The sequence below is a fragment of the Balaenoptera musculus genome, chromosome 17, assembly GCF_009873245.2.
Source record: "Balaenoptera musculus isolate JJ_BM4_2016_0621 chromosome 17, mBalMus1.pri.v3, whole genome shotgun sequence".
NCBI classification, from domain to species: domain Eukaryota; kingdom Metazoa; phylum Chordata; class Mammalia; order Artiodactyla; family Balaenopteridae; genus Balaenoptera; species Balaenoptera musculus.
Window position 1 is genome coordinate 519,184 of NC_045801.1, and position 19,786 is coordinate 538,969.

The 19,786-nt window shown below is 57.4% G+C and overlaps 1 protein-coding gene across 18 annotated transcripts in view; it reads right to left on the bottom strand.

Moving 5' to 3' along the window:
• The window catches only part of MROH1 (maestro heat like repeat family member 1), a 68,846-nt gene that overhangs the window by 12,201 nt on the left and 36,859 nt on the right, over positions 1–19,786 (bottom strand). For 9 of the 18 annotated variants that reach the window (XR_005016981.1, XM_036829870.1, XM_036829864.1 and 6 more), the window contains 20 exons: positions 19,682–19,755; positions 18,028–18,150; positions 13,136–13,309; positions 12,857–13,001; positions 12,725–12,765; positions 12,269–12,410; positions 11,885–11,937; positions 11,272–11,379; positions 10,661–10,780; positions 10,328–10,450; positions 9,391–9,537; positions 9,272–9,298; positions 8,249–8,371; positions 8,039–8,118; positions 7,847–7,958; positions 7,664–7,766; positions 7,067–7,171; positions 4,993–5,151; positions 4,768–4,880; positions 3,542–3,694 (listed from right to left, as the gene is read on the bottom strand). Coding sequence is in view for 17 of the 18 variants with exons in the window: in XM_036829870.1 (XP_036685765.1) it covers positions 3,542–3,694; positions 4,768–4,880; positions 4,993–5,151; positions 7,067–7,171; positions 7,664–7,766; positions 7,847–7,958; positions 8,039–8,118; positions 8,249–8,371; positions 9,272–9,298; positions 9,391–9,537; positions 10,328–10,450; positions 10,661–10,780; positions 11,272–11,379; positions 11,885–11,937; positions 12,269–12,410; positions 12,725–12,765; positions 12,857–13,001; positions 13,136–13,309; positions 18,028–18,150; positions 19,682–19,755 (2,225 nt within the window). In the remaining variant the exon portion in view is untranslated. The remainder of the gene's footprint in view (positions 1–3,541; positions 3,695–4,767; positions 4,881–4,992; positions 5,152–7,066; positions 7,172–7,663; positions 7,767–7,846; positions 7,959–8,038; positions 8,119–8,248; positions 8,372–9,271; positions 9,299–9,390; positions 9,538–10,327; positions 10,451–10,660; positions 10,781–11,271; positions 11,380–11,884; positions 11,938–12,268; positions 12,411–12,724; positions 12,766–12,856; positions 13,002–13,135; positions 13,310–18,027; positions 18,151–19,681; positions 19,756–19,786) is intronic. The other 9 variants (XM_036829867.1, XM_036829868.1, XM_036829872.1 and 6 more) reach the window with 7 other exon arrangements.

Consider the following 19,786-nt stretch of genomic DNA (forward strand, 5'->3'; position numbering starts at 1 on the left):
CCAGGCTCCTCCATGCCCGTCACTCCTTCCTGCTGCTGAGTAGTGCTGCACTGAACGCACAGGTCCAGCCACTAACTGATGGGCGTCTGCGTCGTTGCCATGGTTGGGCTGCCAGGCGCGTGTCCGTACAGGTTCCCATGGGCATGGGCCCGCCTCTCCCGGGTACACGCCTAGGAGTGGAACTGCTGGGTTGGGCAGCGCCTCTGTGTTTACCGCCCGCCGGGCGTCTCTGCAGCAGCGGCTTCACTTCCCATGCCCGCTGTTTATTGAGAGGGCTCTGGTCTTTCCCGGCATGCCCGTCCCGCCCTCCACCTGACCAGCCTGGCTTTGCTGGCAGAGGGGCTCGGCCCGGTCACGGGTCACCTGCTAGGACCACGTTTTCTGATTTAGTGTCAGACAAACTCAAAGTCCAACAGTGTCCAGGTGTCTCTAGGGGGTCCCCCTGCCAGGCTCTCAGGGTAGGAAAGAAAACGGTGGCCCGCCACGGCCCCCATGGGTACTGATGCCAGTGGCCATGTCACATGAGACAGAGGTGGCACGTTGCAGACAGGCTGAAGGTGTGAGTCAGGAACACAGCACCTGGGGTGGGTGTGCTGAGTGTGTCTGGGAGCCTGAGCCAGGAGGAGACAGCCCAGCAGCTCCCTGAGAGGCCAGCAGCAGGCTCGGTGTGCTGGGCCCAGGGAGAGGCACCTGGATTTATCAAGGATGGGTGGGACCCGAAACTATTAAGGAACTCCTGGAAGAAAACAGGGGGAAATCTTCAGGACATTAGGCTTGGCAATGATTTCTTGGATGTGACACCCAAAGCACAGGCAACAAAAGCAAACACAGGCATGTGGAACTATATCAAACTTTAAAACTTTTATGCATCAAAGGACACAGTCAAGAGTGTGAAAAGACAACCTATGGAATGGGAAAAATATCTGCAAATCATATATCCGATAATGGGTTAATATCCAGAATATATAAAGAACTCCTACAATTCAACAACAACAAAAAAATCAAATAACCTGATTTAAAAATGGGCAAAGGACGCAAACTTCTCCAAAGAAGACATACAAATGGCCAACAAGCATATCAAAAGATGCTCAACGACACTAATTACGTGGGAAGTGCAAGTCAAAACCAACATGACATACCACCTCACACCCATCAGGGTGGCTACTATAAAAAAAACAGGTATTTAAAGGAAACCATAATTAGAGAAACAGAATACAAGTTAACATAGAGACACTTGATATACAAAAATATTAAATGAAAGAATATTACCAATATTAATAATTATAGAGGTCTGTTAATTTCCTCTTTTAGCTAATTAAAATAATATGCCATATTGTACTTCTGAGGCTTAGGGGAAAATGTCCATTCCTGAAGAACTTTCATTATGTAAAATATATATATATATATATATACACATATAAAACATTAAAAAAAAGAAAACAGGTATTAACAAGTACTGGTGAGGATGTGGAGAAATTGGAACCCCTGTGTGCTGTTGGTGGAAATGTAAACTGGTGCAGCCACTAAGGAAAACAGTATGGCAGTTCCTCAAAAAATTCAAAATAGAACTACCATATGATCCTGCAAATCCACTTCTGGGTATTTACCCAAAAGAAAACAGGATCTTGAAGAGATATGTATTACACCCATGTTCATAGCAGCATTATTCACAGTAGCCAAGAGGTGAAAGCAACCCAAGTGTCCATCCACAGATGAAAAAGCAAACAAAATGTGCCGTGTGTATACACACACCAGAACCACCAGTGGCCACTGCCTGCGGCCTGGTCTGTCCCCTCCCCCCACACAGAGCCACCAGGGCACCTTTCTACCACTCCAATCTGACCTGGAAGCCCCACTGAATGCAAAATAAGATCCAAACCTTGGCCCATCAAACCCCGACTAGGACTCACTGCTGTGCCCTGCTCCTCCCTCCTCCTTCCCCAGCCCCCTTCCACTCCCAGGAGGAGTGGCCACGATGGCACATGTTCCCCTCCAGGCACCACACCACACACTGCTGCCTTGGCATGCGGCCCCTCCGCCGGCAACTCCTGCTCCTCCCACCCTCCCTGGGATGATATTTGTGATATATCCATCCAATACAGGACCTGTATCCAGAATATACAAAGTACTTCTGCAAATCAATAAGAAAAGCACAGACAACCCAGAAGAAAAATGGGTAAGACTGGGGTCCTCACAGAAGAGGACGTCTGAATAGCCAGGAAATGTGCAAAAGTGTTCCACTTCATAAGCCACCAGAGAAACGCAAACAAAACTCGACCATGAAGCCGTTACACACCCACTGGAAAGGACAGAAACGGCGTTGGCAGGAGCGTGGCATGCGGGAGCTGCAGGCGGTGCTGGTGGGAGCTGAACGGCCTGGAGCGCCATCTGACAGCCCTGGGACAGCTGCACGGGGGCCTCTCCTGCAGGCCCCAGTCGCTCTCCTGGGTGTGTCTCCAACCAAAATGTACCCTCAGGTCCGAAGGACCCGCACTCTGGCAGCACTCTCGCTGCTCAGACTGGGAGCTGCCCAAGCGCTCACGGAGGTGGGTGGGTGAGTGACGTGGCCCTCACAGCGGGAAGGAGCAGTGCTCGGGCCAGGCCGGGCGACGCGCCGGCTCACAGGCTGCCGCCATGCGGGGCAGACACGCGGCCGCTCTACGTAAGGTGCGTGCCGAGGCGCGCTCTGTGCTGCAGGGCGTCTGCGGGGTATAAGGGACTCTGGAGTCGGAAGGCCCTCTGCTCCTTCCTGTGCGAGCCCCCAAGGCCGTGCGCTTAGGACAAACCCCCTTTTTTACTGCTATGCTTCACTTTAATGGGGAGCTTAACTCTCCCTCTAGGCACATGGGACCCTATCTGCCAGGCCATCGGCTCTCCAGGATTCACAGACACGCATTCTAGAAATCCCCTGACCCTTGGAGCCTGCCTCAGACCTACACCTACGAGGACCTGGGCACGTCTGTCACGGTGGCTGCCGATGCATGTCTGGGAACTACGTGGACAGCCACGTGAGCTCACGGCCAGGAGGACTCAGAGGCGATAGGCAAGGCAGCACCCGAGTGTCCCGGGCACCTCTGCTCTGGGCCAGACCCGCCGCGGAACCCTCTGTGCAGGCACCTGGGGACCCTCTGGACCTGCGTCTTCACCAGCAATGTGAGCAGGGAGCTCAGCCAGTGCTGGCTCGGTGCCAAGTGATAGCCCCTGGCACTGGCATTTCCCTCTCAATTGCCTTTTCTATTCTTAAGTTCTCAGCAGTTACTTTCACTTAATTCTGTCTTCAAAGAGAAGAGAAAGATTTGTCCAAATCAGGCCCACAGGGAAAAGGAGCGGAGCACTGAGGGCCAAACCTCAACAGAGCAGGTGTTGGGGGTGAGGGAGTGGGGTGGGGCGCCCCAAGTTACCCAGCCCCGCCCACCCACACTCTTGGCCTGTCCCAGACAAGACCACGCCCACACCCGGCCCCTGACGAGCCCCGCCCCGGCCCTGGCCACGCCCATGCCCGACCCCTGCCAATCCCCGCCCCAGCCTCGCCCGGCCCCACCTTCTCCAGGAGCACGTTGGCCCGCTCCTTCAGCAGGCAGTTGATTATCACTGTAGCGGCTCGGGAGCAGTTCTTGTCCGGGTCTCCCAGGCCCTCAAACAGGGTTAGCAAGAGGCTGATGAGTTGATCTGGCGGGAGGCGCTTGCCAATAATCTAGGAGGACAGTTGCGTCAGGAAGACTGAGAGCACAGGGTCAGCACACCTTCCAGGCGTAACATCCCAGGGGCTCGAGTTTCCGGGGAAGGGCTGACAACATTTCCGCCTCTCAAATCCCTCCTCCAGCCTTTCCCACCCTCTTGCAAGCCCTGTAAGACTTCGGGAGCTCCTGCCGGTGCAAGGGTGGGGTGGCCCATGCACAGGAGCCCCCATCCCCAGACTGAAGCCTGGCCGGGTCCAGGAGGCAGCCTCCAGGGCCTCAAGGCCCAGGCCCCTGGAAGGGGGGTTTCCTGGGCAGCTGCAGGGCCCAGGTCAGTGTGCCCTCCCTGAGGCTCCTCCTGCCCAGTGGGGTGGGCTGGGAGTGGCCCTGGTGGTGCAGCCTCTCTAGAACTCTCCAGAATACAGAGAGTCAAGGGCAGATGGTGGCATGTTCTACCCTGGACGGCCTGGCCACCAAGACTCTATGGACCCTCAGCTCCCCCTGCAGCCCCTGTCCTTCCCTCCACATGAAAGAGCAACCAGAAGTTAAAGCAGATAAACTTTGTACAAAGAAGAAATAAAAGTGCTTGAATATCCAAGAAGTCTGATCCCAAACATAAAGTTCCGCTCTGCCTGGACTCGCCCAGGGCGGGGTCTTTGCTTCCCAGTGTCTGAGCCCGCCACCCCCCACCCCCAACAAAGGGCCCTGTTGACCCCCTTCCCTTCCTTCTTCGGCAGGAGAGAAAGCCTCCTGACCCCTGAGGGCCATTTCCAGTCACCAAATGGAACAACAGCACCGCCCTGGCTTGGGGGCTCACGGGGTGGGCTAGGGGCAGCTTTCTCAACCCTTTGGAGCCAGGAGCTGAGCTCCCGCCCACACCCTCCCCGCTGGGCCTCGGAGGGAGGGGGGAATCCAGCAAGCACAGGAGGGGGCGGGAGGCGGTGCTGACACCGAACTCTGAGTGAGACCCGTCCCGTGCCCAGCCCGGCCCGGCACCCGTGGAGCCCGTGGGGGACAGGAGGTGCTGCAGAGACCCTCTGGGCCCTGACGGTGCGGCCCCTCCTTCCCTCGCAGAGGCCCTGGCAGGTACCTGGGCTACGCTGTGGCAGGTGTGGAAGAGGATGGAGGGCTCAGGGTGCCCCAGGCCGTCTCTGAGGGCGAGGAGCTGCTCAACCGCATCGTCCCGGTAATCGCGGGAGAAGCCTGCAGAGGCGGGAGGGAGCGCAGGGCTGGGGGGAGGCCTCCCCGGCCTCCGGAGGCCCCGACTCTGCTCCCTCACCACACCCCCTGCACCTCTGCCCAGCCAGGGGCTCACCCTCGTAGCCCAGCTGGAGGTAGAGCAGGGAGTAGACACAGCTCACAGCCTCCTGGCGGGTGGCAGGCCGTAGGTCCGCGCACCGTGGGGAGAAGAGGCCGAGCAGGAGGCCCAGGTTGTGGAAGGGCACCAGGGCCTGGAGAGGCAGATGTGCGGGTGCTGTAGGGGCACGGGGGGCAGATGGCCAGAGATGGGGGCTGGAGCTCAGGAGATGCTGCGGTGGGCAGGTGCCACCTGCACCCAGATATGGGCAGGGGTGTGACCAGAAGGGCAGCCCCTGTCCATCCCTTTGGCCAGCATGGCCCCTTGTCAAGCTCCTCCTCCTGCATGGCGACCCTCACCCTCCAAGTGCGGGTCCCCAAGAGGGGAGGAGGGCTGGGCGAGTAGGTGTGTGCAGGCAGAGGGACGGTCAGGCTCTGCTGCCTCAGCAGACACATGGGAAGTCCCCGCCCCAGAAGGCAAACCCCCCATCAGGTAAGGGGGCTGCTGCATGAGACCCCTCTCCTCCTAATTGGGTCCTGGTCCCATCTTTCAGAGCCTTTTCTGCTCTCCTCAAATACTAAGCCTTCCCGACCCTGCTCTTAGCAAAGGGCCTTGCTTCCTACGCCCTGGACACGGGGACGTCAACTACCGCCCCCGCCATCACACAGCCCTCGGCCTTCGTGGCTCCACCAGCGGGCTGTCAGCCCCCCACACGAGAGGCCTCCCCAGGGAAGCACCCCGCCCCGCCCCTGTCCTGCACAGGCTCCTCAAGGACGTGTAAGGCTCCCAGGCTGCTGGGAGTCACCAGAGGGGACTTCCGGAAGGCGGGAAGGCGGGAGCGTCGGACAGAGGACCACCAGCTGCTGTTCCTCTTAGTGAGGGCAGAGCTCTGTCTCATCACAAACAAACGTGAACTCTGGTTGGACCAGGGTTACATGAGAAACAGGCCACAGGAGAACCTGGGTGGGAAAAGCCGTCTAAGCGAGCAAACAAACAGATGCTTCTGGAACACGACGAGAAATAAATACTGCCAACCAAATCAAACATCGCGCTTAAGAGTGAGACCGTAAAGGCTTGGGGCTGCCGCCAGCTTTCACCTTCCTGCTAACGGCAGCACGAACTAACATGCATCAATATCGGGGGAGAAAGGCCAAACTCGTGGCATTTGTAAACTATGATGACTGTATCTGAAGAGCACAGAGAATTAATCAAAAATTCATTAGAAGTAACAACGGAATCTTATAAACTACCCAGTTCCTAAATACCCAATAATCCATAGTTTTCCTGCCTACCAGCAATAAGCAAATTATTAAATACAGTGGGAGAAAAAGTCACGCTGACAACAGCAACAGAACCTGTGACCCAGAACCTGCTTCTGAGGGACCCAGAGGGAGCTGGATGGAAAGGCCCATTATTAAAAGATGTTACTGCTCAACACACGAAAATGTGGGGTGCATGCCCCCAGAAAGCCGTGCTGGGAGCATCTGAGGACTGTGTCCAGTCTACCCTAAAACCACCTGATTAATGGCCTTGAAAGAACTGTGAAATTCTGAAAACGTGAAAAGGAGCTGCTTACTCTTAGCAAATATTAAAATGCATAATAACCGCGCGGTTCTTGGACCAAGCTCCTTCCCACCCACTCCAACCACCGAATAATACTTGCCTTTTCCGCAGCATTTCGTGGGTTCAGGTCCCCCTGCCTTTGCCCAAACTGCTGCTTCTGCCGCGAACGCCCTCCTTTTCTCCTTTCACACCCAGGTCCCCGTCACCCTTTCCCTCCTCTGGGGAGCACATCATGCGTTAGTCCCGGCCCATGCTCCCGCTCCCAAGGACGAGGGTGCCCATCAGATCGACACAAAGGCCAGCCCTGAGGACAATTCCTGGCCCTCATGGTCCTCCGTCCACGGCCCAGAAAGAGGACGGTGGCACTCACTGGGATGCGGGATGAGCCCAGGCAGCAGCTGGGCGAAGGGCAGAGAGCGTGCTGGCACTCAGAGACGCAAGGGCCCCAGGCAGTGGTGCCCAAGCCGAGGGGCCAGGAATGGGGACAGGGCAAGGGAGTGGCCATGCGGGTCGCCACCTGGGTACTCACGCTGATGCGCAGGTGCTTCAGGAAGTACTGCAGCAGGCAGGCGCTCAGGCCAAGCGCCCGCACCCGCTCGTGGCCCCTCGGGGACTTGATCCATGGGCTCAGGTGCTGGGGAAGAGGGGGGCTTCATATAGGTGCCCTGCCTACAGCCACCCTTCTGGGTGTGGGGGCCAGTGTGCCAGGTCAGAGCAAGCCCCCTGTGCAGTGCACCCCGCCCCGTCACTCCGTCCTGCTGGCCTGGCTCACGGCCATGGCCACCCAGAACAAGCCAGGCATACAGAGGGACAGGGTGCTCCTAGGAGTGGGTCGGTCCTGCCCCAGCCCACTGCGGTGCTGCAAGGGCAGGAAGCCATTGCGATGGCCCCAGAAGGTCAGGAGTGCATGTCTGGGGCACCTCAGGGTCTCTCCATCCCGGCACCATGTGATGGAGGGGAGGGGAGAACCAGCTCGGGGCCCCCATCTGGGTCGGGGACCGCACCCATCTGCATACCTGCCCAGGCAGGAGGGGGTCCCCCCGCCGCTCACAGACCGCCCCCCCTCCTTGCATAGTGCACCACACTGTCCCCACGGCGCCCCTGCCCCGGGGAAGCGCACACCCACCGCACACCTCCACCATGACCTGCAGGCCCTGGGGGGTCATGTTTCGCTGAAGGAGGCTTGTCAGTAAGTCCTTGAGGGCCTGCACGGTGTCCAGGTACAGGGGCTGGAACGAGAGAAGCGGCCGGTCCCGCCGTGACCCTGCCACCCGCGCACGGGCACCCGCAGCCGGGGCCACGCTCTTACCTCCTGGTGGCCGTCCACCCCCTCGGGCTCAGGCAGCACGGCCATAACGCCATGCAGGCAGCTATGGATCAGGTCCGCCTGCGCCTGCCCCTCCAGCGCCGGCTCCAGGGAGCTGAGCCTCGAGTTAAGGGCCCAGCGCTCACGCAGAGGGGCCCCCCGGCCGGGCCCCCCAGCCGCCGGAGGAAAGGATACACCAGGTAAGTGCAGGCGAGCATGGCCTTCTTCCGAATGGGCGTCCTCAGGGAGTCCGGGGGCTCGGCCTTGATGAACTCCTGGGGGAGCAGCCGCCGGATGGCCCTTGGCCACAGCACCAGCTTGCCTCCCAGCCAGCCGCCCGCTCAGCCGCCGCCCCTCAGCCCGCTCGGGCACGCAGGCCCCTGCCCAGGCCCCGCCGGCGCTCACCATCATCTGAGCCACCAGCTCCGGCTTCCTCAACAGCTGGAACGAGCTGCCGCGGGAGCTGCTGCAGATGGCCTGGCTGGCCATGCACACGCTCCGCGCGAGGCACAGCCTCAGGGCCGGGTCCTGCGGGGACGCGGGGCTGCGGGAAGGCACCAAGGCCCGAGGCGGCAGCCGCTCCCTCTAGGCCCGTGGGGCTGAGCCAGGACGGGGGCTGCCCACAGCAGCGAGGCCAGACCACTGGCCCGCTCTTCCCGCCAAAGCCAGAAACGCCCCCCTCCACTCTGGGGCTCTCGGCCAGCCCTCCACATGGGCCACGGAGGGTCTGTGAGGGAACCCGGGGCCCTCGGCTGTGTGCCCGGCCTGGGCCTGGGGGGCCCCGGGTCACAGCCCCGGGCAGGCGCCGTAGGCAGACGCCCGCTCCACCCACCAGTGGGGTGGCTGGAGGTGCTCCCAAGGTGGAGGGGAACCTGCTGCCCAAGAAGAGCCCCGGCAGCGGGGGGCTGCCCCCCACTCAGTCAGAGCGACCCCTCTCAGCACAGCCCCGCCGCCCGGGGAGCCGGGGCGGAGGGGCTGCTCCTTCAGGGGAGACCCAGCCGCTCCAGAGGGGGCTGCCAGGTTAGTGCCGCAGAGTCCAGAGGGAAACACGTTAGTGAGGCCAGAGGCCACTGTCACTGGCTGCAGAACTCACCCCTCCCCGGCGCTGGCCAAGAGGGCAGCCGTGAGCGTCAGGGAGCAGAGCCAGGAGAGGGGCTGCGGCCGAGGCCCCGCGCCCAGCCTGCGAGCCCTCACCTCCCCCTCCTTCCCACCCGCCGTCCGGGGCCTGGGCCAGAGAAGGAGCTCCTGGGCCCCCGTTCTGCTCCGAGGCGGTGGGGACAGGCCCCGGAGGGGTGTCCCAAATGCTCTGCCCTTGGACTGGGACCAGGAAGCCCCAGTGAGCACCCCTGGCTGCCGCCCCGGAAGCTCACGGCCCCGCCCGAAGGCGAGAGGAAAGCAGAGCTCCCACTCCACTCCTGCACACTGTACCTTGGTCTCTACCTTTATCCCCAGAACCTGAACGACAGAGGTGACGTGAGTTAGCGCGTGAGGCCCCAGTGGCGGCACCCCTCCCTCTCTCCCTCCCCGCGACACGGCCGGGCACCCACCTTGGTGCTGAAGCACTGGGACATGTTCCGGAAGATGTCCGACTCCACCCTGGCCAGCAGCAGCTCGCGGGGCGCCCGCGCTGCCACGTGCCCGTAGCACAGGATCAGCGTGCTCTTCACTTTCTCCACCTCGTTCTCACTCCGATCCTGAGAGGCCGGAGGCTTCAGCAGGGCTCTGTGACACAATCACCCCCCACCCCCGCCAGCAGCCGAGCACTCCGACCCCACGTGCGTGGGAAGAAGGGCACAGCTGGTCGGGAGGAAGAGAGCCCCAAGGTCGGGAACAGCAGGACGGGATAGGACTGGGCAGGCTCGGGCCTGCTGGGGACCAAGGGGCAGAGGGGAAAGGACGCAGCAGGGGACCAAGGTGGGAGGGGCACGCAGGAGGAAGAGCTGGGGGGCTGAGAGCAAGGGAAGGGCCAGAGGTGGGGTCCCTGCCTTCGCTTGGTGGCTGCCCAGGAGCCCCCCTCCGTCCTCAGGGCCGGTTCACACTACGCAGCCCTGAGATTCTGTCACCGGCTGACCCAGGCACGGGGAGACTGGAAACCTAGCGGCAGGGCTGGGGTGGAGGCCTACAGCGGGGGTCCAGCCCCCAGTGGGGCTTCAGCGAGCATGCAGCCTCCACTGGCCACCAGGGGGCAGGGGACGCACAGATAGGCGGTGGGAGAGGAAGGTGGCCCCCCATCCCTGCTGCCCAGAGCCCCTCTCACTGCCCCGGTCACCAGCTGGGAAGGAGCCCGCATCCGCCAGCCCCGCCCACGACCGGATGCCAGCTCCCTGACCCACCCCCAACGTGCGAGGCACCAAAGCCCAGGAGGCGCCAGGACCAACCCTCCACCCCACAGAACCTCAAAATGCAGGGTACCACGGCTAAGACAAAATCACAGGCCAGGCCCACCCCAGACCTCCCCTTCAGCTGTCAGCCTGACCTCTGTACCTTAAAAATGTTGAAAATGCCGGCAGATTTTCTGAACACATCTGACTTTACAAAGTCCTCCAGCTGGGCCAGGGTGTCATCCAGGTGGGAGCTGGCACAGATCCCAAAGCAACAGGCAAGGCCCTGGGGAGGTACACAGGTGCACTCACACCTGGGCAAGGTCGGGGACGGAGAGGAGTACACATGCATGTGCACACCATCCAGTGCGTCTGTGCACACCACACACACATACACACAGGTACACACGCTGGCTGCACGTCTGAGAGGACAGAGAGTGACCACTGCCAGCAAGCCTGCGGGCACCCGGGCCTCCCGTGGGGAAGGGGCGGCCACCTCACGCTCGCTCTCCTCCTGGTATCTGGCGGTTTCCAGCAGCTCCTGCAGATGTTTTCTCACCACCTCCTTACTTGAAGCAGCACCCAGGGTAGTTCCTATGCATTTATACAGGAAGTTCTGCAACGAAGTCAGAGAACAGGGTTGTGCCTGGCTCCCGCGTAGAGGGACGCCCAGCACTACCAAAGCGCTGCCCCTGGCGGTGCCCGCGCTGCCAGCGGACGCGGGAGCCCACGACACTGACCACCGCAAGGACCAGAGGCGTCCTGGGCGGCGTGTGAGGAGCAGGAGGGGGTGCGGAGCCGCTGCACCGCCCCGCCGTCAGCCACTACGAGGGGGCTCGCAGGCCTTCTCGCCCAGCCAGCTGCCAGGACCACAGGGGCCACCAGAGACAGGCTCAGGGAGCAAGTGACACGGAACCAAGGAACAGGAACTGAGGACCATGCCCACAACACCCCGGCAGGTTGTCCTCCCACACCTCCTCCTAGCAGGGGGTCCCCCTCCCCCTGCACCTCCTCCGGGGGCGTTCCCCCCTCGCCCTGCACCTCCTCCCGGGGCGTTCCCCCCTCGCCCTGCACCTCCTCCCTGGGCGTTCCCCCCTCGCCCTGCACCTTCTCCAGGGGCGTCCCGTTGTAGTTGGGTAGCTGCTTGCACATCTCCAGGCTCAGCTGGCAAATCCATGTGTTGTCAGACACAACAGCCAGAGTGTCCCGAAGGAACTGCGGGCAGGAGCTCTACCAATGAGGGGCCGGAGCTCGGCCTTTCACTGGGCTGGCTGGGGAGGGACCCAATGCCTGGGGGTGTCACAGGCAGGGACCTCAGGGTCCTGTGCCATGGCTCTGAATAGCTAGATCACTTCCGAGCCCAGACAAAACAAATTCTGGGTGGTCAGGCACGCACCACAAGGGGGCACAGACCGCTCTGAGCCAAGCAGGGGAGAGGAGAGAAGGCTCCAGTGGCCAGAGCAGCTCAAAGCCCCTGTAATGTGACTCTGTCACAGCAGGGTGACAATCTGTGAGGTCAGTAGGCAGTGCTCACCCCCAGAGACACCCACCTATCCCTCTGCCCCTCCCCCAGCCACACCGCTAGGTCAAGGCAAACATCGCAACCCTGGGGAGGTGCAGTTCCCCTAGCATCTGCTGCCCCAAGCTCTCCCCACCCGGGCCAGAAAAGGCCCCTGGGTCCAAGACAGGCTACGCTCTCGCCTCCTCTCCCTTCTCTCACCGTCAGCAGCTTCTCCTCCCATTCCTTCCGTGACAGGGTTTCCTCCGTATATCCTGAAACGACCAGACCAGTCATCCGCTCAGCCCAGCAGACAGACCCACGCCCACAGGCAGGAGTGCAGTGCTCAGAACACCGCCCCCCGCCTGGCCCCGTCAACTCTAGCACAGCGGAAGGAAGGGCTGCACCCACGTCCAGTGTGCTCCCAGGTGACAACCAGCAGGGAGCATCTTGTCAGCCCCACTGTCCAGGCCCTTTCCTGAACCACAGCAGAGGCCATTTCTTCCAACTTTTCAAAACCCTGGTCCCCACTGGCCGGGCTTGGTGCCGACTGGCTGAAAACACGGCATCAGAGGAGGACCGGCGCCGCCCACCTCTGGGCCTCACCGTCCAGGTGCTCCAGCAGCAGGGGGATGGCGGTCGCCCACCGCTGACCCAGCACTGGATGGATGTCCCGGCGAAGGATGCTCAGGAGGCGCAGCGAGGCCGCCCCGCGACCGTCCCCCAGGTAGGGGCTGGAAGACACGGCCTGGAGGAGCCAGAAGCGGGTTCTCCACCGGCGCCCAGGGCCACAGCGCCCCAACGCCCCACACGAGGCCGAGCACGGCCACCCAGGTGGGGCAAGAAGCCCCCAGAGACGCAGCTCCCCAAAACCCCGCCTGGAGCACCTGACAGTCCCCACTGCGAGACAGTGTCCTTCTCACAGCAGTGACAGGGTGAGGACGGGGACAAAGGAGAGGGCCCACTCCTCCCCGACATCCCCGGCGTGCGCGGCTGCCCAGCGGCCACCTGCCTGGGGAGGTGGTGCTTCTGGGAAAGCAAGCCCCCCAGTGCACTGCTTACCAGGAGCCTGGTGGTCATGGCGTAGGGAGATGGAAGGGTCACTGCGGGGGGAGACAGACGTGCAACACTCAGGGCCGCCCGCGCCCTGGGGTCAAGGTGGGCTGGGGGTCCGGGCCAGGGCCGGGGGCGCACCGTTGCCGTTGTACTGAATGAGGAGGGCGTGGGCCCCCGCCTCCTGCCTCTTCTGGGCCAGGTGCACGAGGCTCCTGCAGAGCGGGGTCAGCGCCCCGGTGAAGCGCACGGGGACGAGGAACTCGAGCAGGTATGGCCAGAGGACCTGGGGGCAGCAGCACGCGAGTCTGCAGGCGCACGCAGCCTCCCTGCACCCGCTCCCGGGTGTGCGGGCAGCAGACCCCCGGGCCGAGGGCTCAGGAGGGGCGCGGTGGGTCCCAGGGGGTGGGCGGCACTCACGTCGCCCATCCTGTCCACGGTGGTGCTGACCAGGTAGAGGGTGCTGACACTGATGGCCCGCACGCTGTCTGCCGCCGGGGCCTCGCTGTTGGCGCCCAGCTTCTGAGGCTGCCGGAGGGGAGGGCGGAGTGTGTGCTCTCTGCTCTCCAGGTTACACCGTCGTGGGCTCCGGCCCTGAGGAGACGGCCTGAGCGAAGCAGGACAGACCCTGCCCAGCCCTCACTGAGGGGACGCCCATGTCACCCGTCACGGGCAGGAAGCTCACTCTGCACTAAAATCGCCCAAGGAAGCCGGCTCAGCAGGCTTGGTTCAGCCACCAGAACAGAGGGAACCGTGACTCCGTCCTGATGGGCAATGCCGATGTCCCCAGAAACCGGAGGCCCTTTGTGGACCTGATAATCGGCGAGAAAACGGCATTTTCCACAAAGAACAGAGACAAGCTCTGGAACCCGATGGGCCAGTGGCTTCTCTCAGACCTGAGGAGACAGTGCTCCAGGGCCTGGCTCCCTGGGAACCTTCCATGCGGAAAAGGACTCTGCTCTCCAAACACTCTGAGTCTTCAACTCATGCTTTGAAATACCAAAAAGCAAACACTGAAAACCAAGAGAAACTGGGAAAACTGCAATGACTGTAGGAGACATTTAACACCTCTCCCTGAGAAATCAAAGATGGAGTAGAAAAAATAGAGGTATTTAATAGGGCCTAAACAGCAATTTTTAAAGCATGCTCTAAAAATACAGGTAAGTCTTAATACCAAATACACACAAACAACTTTTAAAGTCTGACCACCTATTAGGCTAAAAAGAAGATCTCAACAAACTCTTAGAAGCAAAAATAAACCTGGCCAGATTCAATGTAGAGAACGCAATAAAATTACAAACCCACAGTAGCCACGAAAAGCAAATCACCTAGAAAACTTTAAAAATCCTAAAAGAAACTTTGGGTTAATAAAGAATCCACACAGAAACTGCAAACTATCCAATAGTAAACACTGAGGACACATACAAAGCCCAACAAAAGCAGAACTATTAGGACACATAGACCAAGAACATAAACTTAACCTGAAAAACATACTATAGGTGGGAAAATAGTAATATGAACCAAGAACAAGAAAAACATGTGAAAGAGTATAACAGTTAAATACAGAATTTGATTCAAGAAATTAATAGTGAAATGGTTGCTGTTAAGAAAGAAATTACTGACTTGGAAGAACAGATTGAAGACTTCAAGGAAACGAAAAAGAAAGATATTAAAGAAGTGCTAACATTCAGGTAACAGAAGCGCTGGAATGAGAGAGATAAAAATGGAGAGCAAGAAAAAATTAAAGAGATAAAGGAGACAAATTCCCCTCAGAAATAAAAGATAAAAAGAGCTCATCTGAAAAGTGTCCACAGAGCTAGAGGTAAGGACAGGTCAGGTGAGCCTGGAACATCTTGTGCCAGAAAACAAGGAAAGGTTCACTCAAAAAATGATGGAGACGTGCCTCGCCTCAAGGACACAGGAACCCCCTCCACAGGGGCTCCCACAGGCCAAACTCAGAACAATTTGACCACCAAAACCAATGACAGAAATGCACGAAAGAGTAACCCATGAATCCACACTGAGATGTTATATATGAACATAAAAATAGCAAAAAGCTCTTTGTCACAACAAAAGGCCAAAAAAATAAGTATAGAAAATTAATGGAGTTAGAAAATGAACAACTGATGCTAAAACTGGTAGGGAAAACTTTGATCAGCAAGTTATCAAAGTTTACACATGTTGTAACATGTGTCCAAATCTCCCTCCTTTTTAAGGTTGAGTGACATTCTACTATATAGGTAGAGCAGACTGTGTTTACCCAGTCATCCCTTGATGGACACTTGGGCTGCTTCTACCTCTTGGCTATCGTGAATGACGCTGCTACAAACATGGGTGTGCAAGTATCTCTTCAAGATCCCGTTTTCATTTCTTTTGGGTAAATACCCAGACGTGGAATTGCCAGATCATATGGTAACTCTGTTTTTAATTGTTTGAAGACCCGCCATACTCTCTTCCACAGCACCTGAAACATTTTACATCTGGGAACTCGTCTTTTGAAACTTCCCTAAGTGAGAAGTAAGACTGTTTTGGCTGCCTGAGCACTGAACACGGGCTCCCCTGGGAGTCTGGCATTTTGCTGGCTGTGGCAGAAGATGCTTACCTCCAGTAACAAGCTTGACTCAGGCTGTCAGATGGGCTTCCCTGGGCTGCATCTCTCTGATGCAGGAGGGAGTGTGCTCTGTGTGGCCCCTCCCGGGAGCACACAGGAAACGTGCACATGGATTTTAGCTGCGCGAGTACAGTTACCTCTGAGTCCTACAAGTCCTTCTAGTGAAGCACCAAGCATGCAGGTGGCCTTAGGACCCTTTACCCAGAGGCAAACCATCAAAGCTTACTCAAGAAAACAGATAACCTAAATAGTTCTTTGTCTATGAAACAATTCATGGTTAAAAGCTTTTCAACAAAGAAACCTCCAGGCCTATGTAGTTCCACTGACGGATTCTACCAAAGATTTAAGGAAAAAATACCAAATCTTCACAAACTCTTCCATAAGTTAGAAGAGGAGGGGACATGTCCAAACTCACCTAATGAAGGATCACCAGAGAGAGACATTACAGGAAAGTATAGGCCAATAACCCTCTTGAAGAGGTGCAAAATCTCTCAACAAAGTATCAGGAAATCAAATCCAGCAATATATTAAAAGCATTATAAATCATGACCAAGTGTCATTTATCTTGGCACTGCAAGGAATTCAATACCTAAAAAGCAATCATTTATGTCCATTTCAAATTCAAAAGAATTGAAAGCAGAATCTTTAATATTAAAAGACTGAATGTGTTCCCCTTAGAATGGAAACAAAGCAAGGATGTCTGCGCTCATCACTTGTATTCAGCATTGTAATGGAGATTCTAACCAAGGCAATAAGGCCAGAAAAAGAAATAAAAGCCATTCAGATTGGAAAGGAAGATTGAGCTGTCTATTGGAAAACATGACATTCCATGTAGAAGATCTCAAAGAATCTATAAAAAGTAAGGCCACAGGATACAAGGTCAACATGTAAAAATCAACTGTATTTCTACACACTAGCAATGAACAATTGGAAATTGAAATTAACAAAACTATACTATTACAATAGCACTAAAAACATAGTTACAGATCTAACAAAATATGTGCAGAATCTATATGCTTAAAATTACGAAGTACTGACGAAAGAAATCAAAGATGACCTAAGTAAATGTAATGCACCATTTTCATAGATGGGAAGACAACATCAATTCATCAAAAGATATCAATTCTTCCCAAAGAGTCTACAGATTCAACACAATCCCAGTCAAAATTATAGTAGGTGGGCTTCCCTGGTGGCACAGTGGTTAAGAATCCGCCTGCCAATGCAGGGGACACGGGTTCGAGCCCTGGTCTGGGAAGATCCCACATGCCGTGAAGCAACTAAGCCCGTGCACCACAGCTACTGAGCCTGTGCTTTAGAGCCTGTGAGCCACAACTCCTAAGCCCGTGCGCCAAAACTACTGAAGCCCGCGCGCCTAGAGCCCGTGCTCTGCAATGAGAAGCCACTGCAATGAGAAGCCCGTGCACCGCAACGAAGAGTAGCCCCCACTCGCCGCAACTAGAGAAAGCCCGCGTGCAGCAATGAAGACCCAACGCAGCCAAAAATAAAAACAAATAAATAAAATTCTAATAGGTTTATTTTTGTAGAAATCAACAAGATGATTCTAAAATTTATATGGATAAGTGAAGGAACTATAATAGCCAAAAGAATTAGAAAAGAAGACTGAAGTTAGAGGACTCATGCTACTTTGCTCCAGAATTTACTGTAAAGCTTCAGGCAAGACAGTGTGGTCCCGACAAAAGGACAGACGCAGACCAGTGGAGCAAAACAGAGTCCACAAAGTCACTTGATTTTGACAAAGATGCAAAGGCAACTCATCCACGTGGAAAGAAGAGTCTTTTCAGCAGATGGTGCTAGGACAACTGCACATCCACGTGCAAAATAATGAGCCTGAAAAACCACACCTCACATTAAATAAAATTAACTTAAAATGGATCACAAATCTATATGTAAAACCTCGAAGTTAAAACTTCTAGAAGAAAACACAGGAGAACATCCTTGTGACCTTTGGTTAAGAGAGGATTTACTAGCTAGAACACCAAAAGCGAGAGCTATAAATAAAAACCTGATAAAGTGGACTTCTAAAATATTAAAACATCTGCTTTTTGAAAGACATTGTTAAGAAAATAAAAAGATAAGTATGACGCAACAAACTTGTCAGAAAATATTTACAAACCATAAATCTGATAAAGGACTTGCATCCAAAATATATAAAGAACACTCCGTACTCAATAATAAGAAAGTAAACAACTCAAAAATAGGCAAAAGCTGTGAACAGACACTTGAGGAAGACATGGGGATGGCAAACATTGGTCGTTGGTGAGATGCCAGCCTGTCAGGACAGCTTGAGAAACAAACAGCCTGGACCCGAGCCTGCAAGTGCCCACAGGGCCTCTGATGTGCTGCTGCCGGGGCCATGAGATGGCACAGCCACTTCAGAAAACCGTTTGGAAATTTCTTATGAAATTAAATGCACACTTTCCATTCGTGCTTACCCAGGTGTACAAACGCATGCTCCCACAGAAACCTGTACCCACACGGTCACAGTGGCTTTTTTCGTAACTGCCACACTGCAAACAACTAGAGTCTCCTTCCTCTAGAGAGTGGATAACAGACTGGCACGTCCATACCACGGAATGCTACTCAGCGGTAAGACAACAGATCACTGGCACATGTGACAACGCCCCCGACGGAGGTGGGGAATGAGGGGCCCAGGAGCAGGAGGGTGAGGCGGCGCCCTTACCTCCGCCTCAGGGGGCAGCGCGCACTGCTGCACGATGTACTCGATCATGGCCTCGCCTCCAGGCTGCTCCAGGTAGCCGTGATGGGCCATGGCACTGATCACCTGCACCACGGCCCGCTTCACCTGCCCGGACCGAGGGAGAGCGGCAAGGGCCTCAGAGGAGTGCCGGACAGCACGACGACCCAGCTGGGCGATGGAATCTCACCCTTCCCTCTGCCTGCGCCTGTACCTGCCCCCACCTTCTCCCCAGACCCCTGCTACGAAGGCCAGCCTGCGGCCACGCTCACATCCCCAGGGGAAGGCCTCTTCCTCCTCTTTCCCCCAGCCCCTCCCCTCCCGGGCGCCAGCCCTGCTGCTCTCTGGCTCCCGACGCGGGCCGGCGCCTCCTTGGGCATCTCCCGACCCCGTTTTGCCCTTCTGGGCAAGGTCCCCGAGTCTGCACTTGTCACCCAAACACTCCTGAGAGTTCTGAGCCTGCTGTCCAGCCCCTTTGATAACTCTGTCTGGCGGTTCCAAGGAATGGCTGGGCCGTCGCAGCCGGAAACAGCACCCTCTTCCCGGGGCGGGCGCCTCCTCCAGGGCCTCCTGCTCCCACACTGCATCCAGATAGCGGCCCGATGCCCCTCCTTGGGGACCCTCCCGTGTCCCGGTGATGCCTCTCCGCCCCCGGATCTCAGGTCGCACATCGCTGCCCTGTGCCCCCAACTACACGTGTGTCCTGAGTGACCGTGGGGCTGACAGGTCTGGAGGGAGTGAGCGATGTGGGAGCACAAGGGCCGCTCAGGCTGAGTGCGTCTGGCCACGGACACTGTTGACGGCACGCGGTGCGGCCCCTTGGGGGTGACCCAGGGCACGGGGGCCCTGAAACAGATGCAGGTGGTTTGGGGTCCATTTCAGCAGCTTCTAAAACTCTCACAGAAGGTCCCAAGAACAGGGTGCCAGGATGAGCGCAAAGGCTGGGGCAGCCCCAGGACACAGCTGAGGGGCCCTGCTGCCGCTGAGCCCGAGGAGGGAGGATCAGCCCTGCCCTCGGCTCTGGGCGTCGCCCCCAAGCCCTTGGATGTCCCCTCTGAGCCCCGGGTCCTCGTTTCCCTGAGGCTTCGGCCACGCTGAATCACCTAACCATGTGATGGTTGAGGGTGGGGGCTTCGGGCCAGGAGGGGCTGGACGCTGAGGTCTCCGTGACACAGGACCAACAGAGACCCCAGACACAAGGCTGGGGGCTTCCCTGGGGGGCAGCCGGCACAGCACTGCCAGGGAGCCCAGGCTGCCCACGGCTCCGCAGGGAGAGGAGAACAGCGGTCCGACTTTGGAGCCTCCTGGGCCTGCCCCTCGTGCCTCTCCTGTGGCTGAGGTTAGTCTGCGTCTTTTTGGTGTAATAAACCATAACGTGGGTATGACGACTCTTGTGCACTTGGGGGTTCTTCTAGAGAACGATTGAACCCCAGGGTGGTTTTGGGGACCGCTTCCTAACTTCATACTTGGTTAACTGCATCAGGAGGAAGCTGGGGGTCCCAGACACACAGCTTGGCAGGTGCCCAGGCCTGCACGCGCCCACTGAGGTCTGGCCTGGCTGAGAGGTGGCTGCCGGGTCAGTGGGGGCCACACTGCCCGCAGCTGCTCACGGCGGAGCTAGGGCTGCCCGCTGACTTACCTTGCTATTGGTATCCAGAAGAGGAAGCTTCATGGAGGAGAGAATAAAGGGTTGCTTGACTTCCATCTGAGCAGCTGCAGGAAACAGACAGATGGCTCAGTCTGC